The sequence below is a fragment of the Halichoerus grypus genome, chromosome 2 (genome assembly GCF_964656455.1).
Source record: "Halichoerus grypus chromosome 2, mHalGry1.hap1.1, whole genome shotgun sequence".
Taxonomy (NCBI): Eukaryota; Metazoa; Chordata; class Mammalia; order Carnivora; family Phocidae; genus Halichoerus; species Halichoerus grypus.
The window spans coordinates 122,154,602-122,166,889 of record NC_135713.1 but is presented as its reverse complement, the minus strand read 5'-3'; the positions used below and the strand labels follow the sequence as shown (position 1 = coordinate 122,166,889).

General features: G+C 46.1%; 1 protein-coding gene across 1 annotated transcript in view; it reads right to left on the bottom strand.

Annotated features, from left to right (window-relative positions):
- The window catches only part of SPOCK1 (SPARC (osteonectin), cwcv and kazal like domains proteoglycan 1), a 557,700-nt gene that overhangs the window by 24,869 nt on the left and 520,543 nt on the right, over window positions 1-12,288 (bottom strand). Inside the window, exons 7-8 of the mRNA XM_078067479.1 lie at window positions 6,224-6,340; window positions 2,574-2,795 (exon numbers count right to left, since the gene is read on the bottom strand). Of these exons, the coding sequence (XP_077923605.1) occupies window positions 2,574-2,795; window positions 6,224-6,340 (339 nt within the window). The remainder of the gene's footprint in view (window positions 1-2,573; window positions 2,796-6,223; window positions 6,341-12,288) is intronic.

Genomic DNA, 12,288 nt, shown 5'->3' with positions numbered 1-12,288 from the left:
CTATGGTCTAGAGGAAAACGAGTGCCTTGGAAAAAATTTTAGCCTTGAGTACACACATTAATCAACGGGAAATAATGAAGACATGTGGAGAGCAAACAGAATTCCCAGAACTGGTTCTGGGTCAGGGAGGGAGGTGGTGGGAACCCAACAAAAAATAAAGCAGCTTACTTGAGGGAAATGCAGAAAATGAGAAACAACTACAACAAATTGACTTTGATTGTACTTGGCTCAACTTCTCCTACCTAGATGGGTTCTGGCCTCCTTCAGCCATTGCTCAAAGGATGGCCCACCCAGGGAATCCACATAGTACGGTGACCACCTCTGTCCTCTAGTAAGCCTCACCCTCAGGTCCCAGCATTCACACCTCTGAGGGAGGCATGAGCACTGAGGCTTTGCTTACTTAGGTTAAGCCTGAACCCTGGCTAGAGTCACAGGAGATTATATGGACTCAAGCCCAAAGCCATCTTAGTACTCAGTACTGGATCACTCCAAGTATTTCTATTAAGATAAGAACATGGCTATTATTCAACACTGATTTGGAAGTACCAGCTGATAGGATGAGAAAAGAGATGAGATATAAAAAGAGAAAAAGAAAAAAATGATTACTTTGCAGAGGATACAAATGCACAGCTGAAAAAAATCAAAGGAACCCAACCAGAATAATTATTACAAACAAAAGGAGAATTTAGTAAGGTGGCTGCGAACAAAATGAATCCTGAAACAACCACCAGCAAGGAAATATAATAGAGAGAAAATCAATTTCGTTTACAAGGAGGATAAATACAAGGGAAGTATAGTATCTGGGGGAACAAGGTAACTCCGTTGGTTAATAGATGCCGTTCTAGAATCAAAGGATTCAATATTACATAGCTATCAGTTCTCTCTAGATTAATAAGACGTGTAACAATAAGCATAAGAACATCCAGGAAAATTCTGAAAGATTAGTGGCAGGAGAGGAGGGCCCCACTAGATGTAGGAATAGACAGATACAGATGAAGAAGTTTTATATACAATAGAGGAAGCATTCAAATTAGAGGAGGATGATGGGTTAGTCTATAAATGACAGAAAGGTGACTGAACAACCCTCTCCAGGGGTGGGGGTAGGGTCTGGGACGCCACCTGACCACACACCGAAAAAATCTAAAGTGATACAAGATTTCAATAGACAATCAACCAACCAAAAGGTACTGATGAAAACACAAACACAAGAGAATAGTTTTAGTATTTCATGGTACAAAATACCTTTCTAAGCTTAATGTAAGCCCTATGGCTTCTGAAAAACCATAAAAGATGGAGAAACTTTACATTGCTAAATTGAAAAATTTCTTCCTAGCAAAAATGCACCAAGTCAAAGTTGGGGGAAAAAATATTTGCAATACATGTGACCAGAACAGTACTAATATCCTCCACTTAGGGAAAATTCCTAAAAACACACCAAAAATGACACCACAGAGAACTAGGTATTCTTGGTAGGAGTAAAAATTAGTACAACCATTTTGGAAGGCAAACTGGAAATAATAACTTATATTAAAAATGCACATGCCCTACAACCAGTGATTCTGCTTTTAGGCATGTATCTTGTAGTCCTACCAACAGATCCATGTCCTTGACACTGGGTGCCCTTTTGCAATGCCTACATTTTCTGCTGCGTGTACATGACTCTGAGCGCATGGAGGAATAGACCCACACATAATTTTTTAAAACTATAATATTTGTAGCCATCTTCCGTTCCTGGGTTCTCCCGGCCATGCTCGGAGTAGATTATCCATGATCCCTGACTCCTGCTGAACCAGCTTTGGGATGTGGGCCTGGAATTCAGATACAAGCCACTCTCTGCTAGTCCAACTAGCTGTGAATCGCCACACTTGGGCGCACAAGCCCAGGAAGCTAAGACAGAAGAAGGAAACTCAGACCATGTGGCCCCTCCCGGAGACTCAGAGCTCCTGCCTCTGGATTCCTGAGAGGCTGTAGGCAACTCTCCCGTCTGACTTGCCATGACATGAGATGCTCCTGTATTCTTTCCACATACTCCTCCTCCTCAAATGTTGTCTGTTTCTTAAGTGAGCTGGAGTTTATAACCAAAATATCCTTGCCTAGGGGATTCAGGATAAACCCATATTTACCCCAGAGAAGCTGACAAGAGGCTTTCTCCAAGGGGAACATGGAGAATTCATGTGACAAGGAGCATTACGGTATTTGTCCATTTGTACAGTATTTCTCACATAAAGGATCTCACAGCGACGTTGGCAATGATGTAGCAAAGGTTTCTACACCCATTTTACAGATGTAAAAGCTGAGGCACGTGATGATTAAGAGATTTTCCCCAAGGGGGAGTGAGGTAATGGGCCCTTTCAATATGCTTTTGGATTTTCTAATATACAATGATAAAAATAAAATAAATGAGAAGAAAAGAGCCTTTGCATCTGCCATTCTATCAGCTGACTGCTTTATTCTCTAGCTGTGTCCCTTGGCCTGCCGACCTCCACCTGCCTCTCTAGTATTTGATACGCAGGCCTTCGGCGCCCAGTGTGGCTGCCCTGAGTGCGGGACCCCCCCACCTTCCCCTGCCTCACCTCCAGGCTTCTGGAAGCAGTAGCACCATTCGTTGTTGGAGAGCTTGCCATCCTTGAAGGAGTCACAGGAGTTGAAAAGAGGCTTGATACAGGGCTCATACTTATCCAGGTAGATGGCATTGATCTCTGAGTGGTCAAGCAGGAGGTCATAGTTCATGTCCAACTTGTTGAACATCCAGCCCAGGGAGTCCTTGCAGATGGGCAGGATGCTGGTGTCAAATCCTGCAGAGAAAAGGGTGCATCTCAGCGGCCACCAAGCCTGGTCTGGCCCCACCCAAGAGGAGGCCCAGGGCCCACACCACCCGCTCCCCTCCTGAGGCATGGGGGTTAAATAAAATAAATAATTTAAAATGCTCTTAAACAGAAGTCAGCGTTTGAGAAAAGTATGTCCCAAAGGGACAAACTCCCCAACACTAATTTATCTGGGATGTAAATACGAGTTTTCATTTACCAGACTTGCTTAAAACAGGGTATGACCAAAAGGAAGAGTACAAACATGGTGAATAAAAGGAAAAACTTGTGATTCTGCAAACTACACTTTTATATTTAGGGGAAAATATCTGAAACACGAAAACAAAAGAAACTATTGTAAAAAAAGATGGCAGTGAAATGAAACTATATAGCACAATCCAGAAGCACTGATTATGTCCCAAAGGACTGTTAAATCCAAGCCGTCTGAACCTTAATGGGAAAACAAGCCAGGTACCTGCCTCTGTTCCCCATTCTTCTTTTCTGCAGTCCCCTAAAGAGATACATGATATGGAATCCAAATTGACTCAGACAATAATTTCTTTCTTATTTCCCTGGGGGAGGAGGGGTAGTTTTCTTAAAGAATTATTTGTTTCCACAATGGAACTGTACGCACTAGAATAATAACACTTTGCTTAACACTCAGGATATTGAGTCTACTGTAGACAACCCCCAGAGAAGGCCTGCCCCAAATCTAAAATTGGTCTTTCTTTCAGAATCAAAAGCACTATGCAATTTCAAGTTGTTCCATTAGCTGGATTTGTAGAAGTGGTTTTATTTTCCCAGGAAAATTACTGTAAAAGTTCATTCTTCTGTTATTTAAGGTAGTCCTCTAAGCACCTTATTTTTAATTATCTCACTGAATCCTTCTAAAGAGTCCTCTAAAATGCTGTATGCCTTCTACTTTACAGATGGGGTGGGGGCGGGGGGGGAAGCTCAAGGCTTAAGTGACTTGTTCAAGATCCTATAATTGTGGAGCTGGGCTTCTAAGGCAGGTGGCCCAGGCCTGAGTCTACATTCTCAATCCCTTTTCTCCCGGGGCTGCCTGTGCCTCACGTGATCCTCTTACCTTGAGGACATCCAGCTGGCTTAGGGACCATGCTTGAGGATGGGCAGTGCAAGGGGGATACAGCAGCCACATCTGAGGCCCTGATGGGGTTGACTGCCCACTCCCTGCTCAGCGGGTTGCTGTGTGCATTACCAACCCCTGCTTGGAGAATGTGAGACAGAGCAAAGGGCACCCACCCTTTTAAAAGCCTTGGTTTTCTACAAAAGGGTCTTTACTGTCCAGAAACCAGTGAAGTAAGTATAGCACCTCCACCTCTGAGCTCTTCCAGAACCCTCTGCTTCCCCTTACTGTCAGTTCATGTTCATCAGATGCTAAGCAACTCGAGGGCAAAGAATGTGTTCAGTAGCCTCTGCCAGGGCAGGCAGGTAATAGGTGCTCAGTAAAAGCATGTGTTGAGAGAAGTTCTCTAGCTGCTGCAGAGTTTGGCCCTTCAAACATAAAAATCAGCTTTTTAAATTTATTCCCATTGACACCTTATAACATGTCTTAGAAAACATCCCCCTTCTCAAGAGAGACTAGGGGACATAATGGGGCCTCTTCTTCGAAGGTCATGATTGAACCATCTCTATGATGGGGATGTCCTTAGGGGCTGCTGAGTAAAGCAAGATCATTTACGCTGACACTAAATGGCTCCACAGTTTTATATAGAATATTTTATGTAATAAGCATCAATTTTACAGGATATTAACATTTTACTACATGGCCAAGAGAAGCTTCCCGCTCACGGACCACCAAAGAAAAGTGCCGAGCTGGTTGGGCAGCAGTCTAAAGGTCAAGGCCCCACCTCCCCAACACCCATTTGGAAGGTTCTAGAGAAAAGGCACCTGCATCTGGTATGTAGAGGTGGAGGGGGGAAGAGAACAGCCCTTCTAGGTGGCCCCAAGCATGTGGGGCTTGTAAGGTTCCATGGTTTCCTCTTCACAACTCCTGAACTGATAAAAACAACTCTCCCTCCTGTGGTCTTGTGGGCTAACCAAGCTTTGTTCCTTTGTATTCCCTTCACAGCAATTGCTTCGGGACATCAAACCTAAAAGCCTCTTTGGGGACCCAATCTGCTTCTGGCCAAGGGCAGGTCTTTTGCTAGCTCCCCAGCTGCCTGCAGGAGTCTCATGGGACTGGAGGCTGCAAGGAGAAGCTCTCTGCATATCAATCTGCTCTTCTTGAAAGGTTGTTCAGAAAGCCCGAGGGCTGGGCTGCTCCTAGAGGGTCCCAGGGAAAAGTTCCTCTACACCATCTGTGAATTAATTGTCCACAAACTCCCAAGGAAGCCTCCAGCAGGACTAGAAGAAGAAACTATCTTCCTTCTTCTTTCCCACAGACTCAACCACCTAAAACCACTCTTTGGATACTTAGATCCTGAGAAGCAAACACTATCTTTCCCTTAAACTATAAGATCCAAACTAGTAAAAGAATTGTCCCCTAGATCAATAATCTCTACCAGTCTCTATAGCTACAAGTCTCAAAGAATAACCCAAAATTAAGGCGACTGTTCTTAACCACCCAAAGACCAGAGGGTGGTTGAGCTCTGGATCCTTACAGTTGCAAAACTCCCTATGTTTGAACAACTGTGTTATTGGGTAGGACATTCTGAGCCACTGGGCCACAGCGTGGAGAAGCCTACCCCTAATCGTCTTTGAGTTCAATGAGAGAGTCCATCAAGGTACAAAAATGCTCACCCACTCTGAGTTTTCTCTTTAGCTTACGAAGAGGCTCTGAATACGGGCTCCGCCAATGCACTGATGGAGGGGGGGATACATTATCGAAGATGTGTGGTACAGAGTTGCTTATGAAAGCTGAACATTAGGAATGACTTCAACGCTCCAAAATAGAGGCGTAATTACATAAATTCTGTTTCTTGAGATCCTATGTAGCTAGTACAAAGTGCAATACTACTCAACAACATAGAAGGTCAAAGCATGTTGCTGAGTGATAAAAGCTCGTAAGACAGCCTGTGAAGTGTGTGTTGTATGTATATACAAAGACACACAGATGTTTGTTTTTTTTTTCTGTATGGCAAGGAAAAAAATGCAAGTATATGCCCCAACATGCTGACAGTTGTTAAAATGGTGGATTTTTAAATAGTTTTTGTACTTTCCAAAGTCTCTATACTAAACATAGGATAGTTCTGTGGCCAGACTTTAAAAAATTAAGTTGTTATATGGACGAGGGGGAAATGCTTGGGAATCAAGAAAATATTTTAAGTCGATGTGTGCATTTAACATAGTGTTTCTTTGATTACCCCAGAAGGCTACTGTTAAATCAACAGTGTCTAGTCACTAAGGAAATATGGTACATAAAATGAAATCAATTAGTGAGAATAAAGTGGTCTTACTGCCTTGAGCTGCATCAGAGCTGGTGGGCTTGATGACCCTGTTGGCATCCTCGTGAAGGGCTCCAAACCAGTCTTTCAACCGGGACGCAAGGTTCCTCAACTCCTTATCTGTGCAGGCTGCAGTAAAGCAAAGGAAAGAAACAGTGAGTCCATGGACTTTCTTCTCTTGTTAGCTCTCTGCCCTCAATATGCAATGCTATCCACAAAGCCACGCTCAAAACGAACCTCCCTCTCCAACTATGATGCAGTGCCTTATCCCCACTTGAAAAACAGCCCAAAGATGCTGCAATCGCAGGTAAGGAGCACGACAGAAAGCCTGGACTCCTGGGGTAAAGCAGCATTGCTCAGAACTGAATCTGGACTGCCTCTGAGCTGTTAAAACCAATGCTAACAGTCTCAGAGTCGTGCACTGGCCTCCAAAGACTAAAAGATCCCTCTTGCTAACCCGATAGAACTTGCTACTGCAGTTGGCCAGAGATGACATTTCCCACTAAACTCATGCCAAGAGATTAACACTCAGGAAGAGCAAATGTCCTTAGTGAGAGGCTGCCTGGAACACCAAGAGATCCCAGTAACAACAGACTATCAATTTTGTTTTAGCCCAACGTCGGGATTTGTGCACATAGCCTATTCTGCTGGCCTTTTGGCAGAGAGACTTGACTTTCCCCTATAGACAGACAGATGCCACCTTCATCCAAGAGTCCTTCCTATTTGCATGCAGCCCATCTCTAACTATGAGGCTCATCTTTTAGGGTACATGGTAGGAACTGGGGCCAAGGAATACTTCTGAGAACAAGAAGAAAACCTAAATGGGATGGATGGGTAGGGGGGTGCACACTCTGTGAAGGTCTCCTAGGGTGCTGATGAAAGACTTGAGGGGGAAAATCCCCAGAGGAGGAACAACGGTGTGGAAAAAGGAGCTGATTTAGCCTTGCTTCCAGATATCACCCTAATTCTGGGTATAGAGACTCCTAATGAAGGGTCCAGACAGTGGCCCACTTCTAAGAGGCAGAAAAACTAGCCTTTAGCATCTGGAGGGTAAGAAATTAGAAACCCAAGGGGCCAAAATCCCAATAAGAATGGACAAAGACACAAACCCACAACAGTTGCCTTGCCCAAATTCTAAAGCTACAGGAGACAGGGAGCATAGAAGTCAAGCAAAACACCATTATAATGCAGAGCCAAGTTCTAAATATCTAATGCAGCTGATGGGATGTAGATTAAGGCTGGACTCTACTGGTCTAGAGAGACTGTTAGCATCAGGCTCTTTACTGAAAGGCACGCGGGCAATGATGAATGAGTAGACAGTCTTGCCAAAACTCCAGTCCAGCCTTTAATCAATGCACACTCTCACTGAATTGAAGGCATAAGCCCCCATCTGCCTCCCAGAGAAGAGAATAGTATCATACAGATCTTCCCCCTCATTTTTACAACCCATGTCTGCTTTCAAGAAAAGCCCATCTTTCCTTAGCCTAGAGTTTGGGGCTTGACAGAGAATAGAGCCGAACTTAACAGACCTCGGGTGGAAAGGTCTTCCTGACTCTCCATTGTGGTGGGTGGACAGACCCAGGCTGGGTCTGTGGAGTCTTAGTGCTCTCCTAAACGCTGTCCTCATTCCAGCCAGGATCCAGATCTACAATGGGCCAGGCATGGAGTGTACGGATTATTTGCACTCATGTTATTAAGGACCTCAAGATACTTGGCCTTGCTTTCAACAACCAGGACATGACTCTATCTTAAAACACCAGCCAGGAAATGGCACCAAGAACTGTCTTTAGAGGCAGCAGAGTGTAAGAGCTCTGGGCTCACAGTGCCTGGAATGAATCCCAGCTTTACTACTGCCTGGCTGGGTGACCCCAACAATTCCCAACTTCTCAGCACCTCAGTATCCTCAGCTCTAAACCCAGAATACCACCATGTGACCATGAGTTCGACCAAGTATGTAAAGGGCTTACAAAGCAATTGGTATGTAACAGTTACTCGGCATGTGCCAGCCATGACTTAATGGATGGTTTACAGGTAAGCTCAGAGCATTTATCACAGCATTCAGAAAACCAGTAAGACAAATGCACCTCAACAAAACTGGCTTTGTCCACATAAGACGCTGGGGAAAATGGATACCTGTACTATCTAGCACAGTTACCATTAGCCAGATGTCCCTATTTAAATTAATAATTTAAATAAATTTTTAAAAAAAGTTAAAATAGAGTTTTCCAGTCACACCCACCCCACTGAACAGTCACACGCGGCTGGGGACGCCATGGCAGACAGCACAGGTACAGGGTGTCTCCCAAGAGCCGGATAATACGGGATGACATCAGCTATCCCTTTGGGATTTCCAACTTTTTGGAGGTTCATCACGATATCCTGATATCTGTTATCTCTACTGCTTCCCTTTGGTGTTTTTCAGTTTTTTGTTTATTTTAGAGAGAGGGAGAGAGATCTAGATCTCATGACCCTGAGATCATGACCTGAGCCGAAACCAAGAGGCAGACGCTCAACTGCTCAACGGACTGCACCACCCAGGTGCTCTGCCACCCTTTGGTGTATAAAGATGGGCTGAGGAAGAAGATCCCACGCCCGCTCAAGCTGGGAACCAGCATCTCGTGCTAAGCCACGCACACAGCCAGGAGGGGGCTGTGACTCATGGGTTTGCCTCAGGAGCAGGTCCACAGGGACACGCTGACTGACAGCCCCGACTCGGAAGCTCGGGAAAGAGCCCTCACTCTCATGACTCTTCAGATGCCAAGCGGCTCGTATCGGGAGAGGATGTGGTCTGTTTTCCTGATGGGAGTGGGATGTGGGCTCTAGAGTGAATCTCACATTTGAAAATGGAAAATTAATAGCATCTATTTCTTCTCAATTGCCATGCACACCATCTATTCTAAATGTTCTCCGAGCAGAGAAAATTGCCAAGTCAACTTGCAAGGGAAATGAATCCCCGTCTCACACTGCAGGATAAATTAGTCAGTCATGTTTAACTAAACCCTGACAGATGTGCAGGTAATCTGTATCTTTAGAAGGCTGCTGAATTTCCCACCGGCTTTCCAAAGTACACAGGCTCTGGATGGCTGATGGAATCAGGCACTGGAATCTCAAAAGAGCTAATGTGTCACTCAGGGAGAAGTGCACAAGCAAAATGCCACTGGCTTGGGTGGAAAGAGATCAGAAAGCCAGGACAAAGACAGGAGGCACTCAATTAGTGGGCCCTATTCACTTGCTGTGTCCTCCACTGAATGGTCCTTATGGGGACAAAGTCTGGCACAGTTGGCCTGGAGCTGGATACATCCCAGAGGAAAAAAAATAAAGATGACAGCCTGCAGAGCACTATTTGTTCAGATTGGGGATTCTAGCCACCAAAGACATGCTGACAATGGGTGGGTGGTGGGGGAGGGGGAGGATGACTGCTTTTAAAGGTGCCTGTCGTAGCCCCTGATAAAGGGATGAACTGAGGATTGATGTTTTCAGAAATGGGGGACTCAAAGGGTACCTCCCACACACTCAGTTCCTTCCTGGGGAAAAATAACTTTTGGGAAAACGAAAACCTTTATAAAACCAAATCCACCTGCCATTTTCACTCGGTGCCCTGAGGTGGACCGATCCTTGTGATTTCTCAAGAGGGGGATCTGAATCTGAGCTCTCCTCTCCTCCTGGTGACAGAAGCTGGTACTCAAGCCATGAGCATCAGCATCCTCAGAGGAAGAGATGGTGCTGTCCTGGGAGAGGACTCGGTTCACTCACACAGGCTGGGACCTGACCTCCTTGGCCACTGGGTTACTTTCCGGAGTGAATGAGGCCAGCCAGTCCTCTTTGTTTCCCACCTCTCCTTCTCTTCCCTCCTGCCTTCCACCTGGGCTTCAGCTCACTTCCTCCTGAGTGTTCCTGCCAGCATCCTATTCCTCTGTGATTCCGTAACTTGCCTTCTTGTTTCCCACAGGTTACTCCCCATCTTTCTTACATGACTTCAGCCTGCTCCGGCATGGCTGGAATGTGGGCAGCATCCCCTCCTCCTGCGGTCAGCAAATGGCACTACCAGGCCCTCGTACCTGCATGGCACACACCTGGGAAGTGTCCGGATTCCTACAGAAAGTTCCCCGCTTCTTGCTCTCTCCACTGCCTTCATTCCTGTCCTCATCCCCAGCATTACCTCCCACCAAGAAGGCTGGATCGTGATTCTAATTGGTCTCTGTCTTTTCCCCCACTTTCCCCTTCTCCTTTCTCCAAAGTGCTCTTTCTAAAGTGATCAAATCACTTTTGTGCTTAGCTGTTTCAGAGACTCCTCATCCCCCTGCCGGCAGATCCAAATCTGTCAGGTGGCCTGTGCATGGATCACGGTGCCCTGGGCCACCTCTGGTCTCCCTCCTCTCCACCCTGAGCACCCTCCTCTCCTTATCTTGCTAATGCCAATTTCTCCATCAGATCTCTCAAGAGGACTTCCCTAACCGTCATGGGAGGGGAGTTTCCCTCTTAAAGCCTTCCAGTGTCTTGCTCCTCGGATGGTATTCATCACACCTGTACCTTCTCCTTCACTGTCCCTCTTCCCTTCTAGATAGTAGCAGCAGAAGACAGAGTCTGGCTCAGCTCATGGGGCCTAGCATCTTAGGCAGCCAGTTCCCGGCATGAGGAATGCTCTCGACACATACTTACTAACTGCGCATGTTATGACCCTCTTGTTGCCTTTTGCAAACTTCAATTTATCCGTCTGCAAAATGGCGTAATAAAGCCCAGCTCATAGCATTATTGCATGGAATAAGATAACATCGGTAAAACATAGCTCCCAGCTACTGGCGTATAGCAGGGACTTCACAAATTTATGTTCCTCTTCCCATATCCCAACTGTCTGCATAATGTGTTACCATTTTATCCTTATGCGCTCTTTTTTAAGCCTCAGGAGATGCTTTTGATATAGAAAACAATATCTCTCCTTTACTTATTTTGCAGGTGGGTCAGTACAAGTCCACAAGATTCGACTTGCAATGTATGTCTGCCTTCTCCCAAAGAGAAAAGCTACATGATGGGAGGGTTTGGCCTGACTTCCCTGGGCCTGTATTCTCAGCACTGACCAAGGGTGGATATCTAGTTTTTCAAAACAGAGGTATTTTTTTTTTTTTAAGATTTTATTTATTTATTTGAGAGAGAGAGAATGAGAGACAGAGAGCACGAGAGGGAAGAGGGTCAGAAGGAGAAGCAGACCCCCCGCCGAGCAGGGAGCCCGATGTGGGACTCGATCCCGGGACTCCAGGATCATGACCTGAGCCGAAGGCAGTCGCTTAACCAACTGAGCCACCCAGGCGCCCAAAACAGAGGTATTAAAAGAACACAGGAATGCACGAACACACTGGTTGCAAGCTCCCAAAGTCAGGCTTTGGATCCAGGCTGTTTTCTTGCTGGGCTGCCCCTGCGTGCCGGACTGGCTCCTTGCATTGACTGGGCTTCTGGGGAGCCAGTACTAACTGAGGCAATTAATAGACTTGGTCCCTTTTCTGGGTTGGAAAAAATCAAAACCTCAGGCCCCCTGTAAAGGGGGCTCTGCCAATGATGCAGGTGAGGCAGCCGGCTGAGTACCAGAGGGATGAATTCAGGCTCGGCCTTCCCTAGCTCTGGCGTGAGAACAGCGTCCTGCAGAAGGGGCGCATAGCCTGCTGCCTTCCTGTTATGCTCCCAGAAGCATGGGTCACATGTGCAGCCGCTGGGGCTTCATTAGAGAAAAGTATAGCGCCACTGCACATTACTCCAAAATGTACAAAAAGACAGCTTTCTCCCCCAGGAAAGCACAGCACTCAGACAGAGAAGGGCCCAGGTAATGTGGTGCTCTCCCAGTGGACTTCTCCTGTCTGTTTGGAAAATACGAACAAAATGCAATAAGCAAGTGTAAATAAGGCACATACAGCCTCTGTGGAAGGTCGACAGCCCAGGGAAGGAAACGGGATCGCTTTCTCCACCTGGGCACCAACTCCCCGCTCTACCCAAGGCCTGGAGGTTTAAGGGGCTTGGGCTAGACTGGATTTGAATGCAGATGGTGTTCAAACAAAGCAGGAGGACAGCATGAGTGACCCAACTTATGG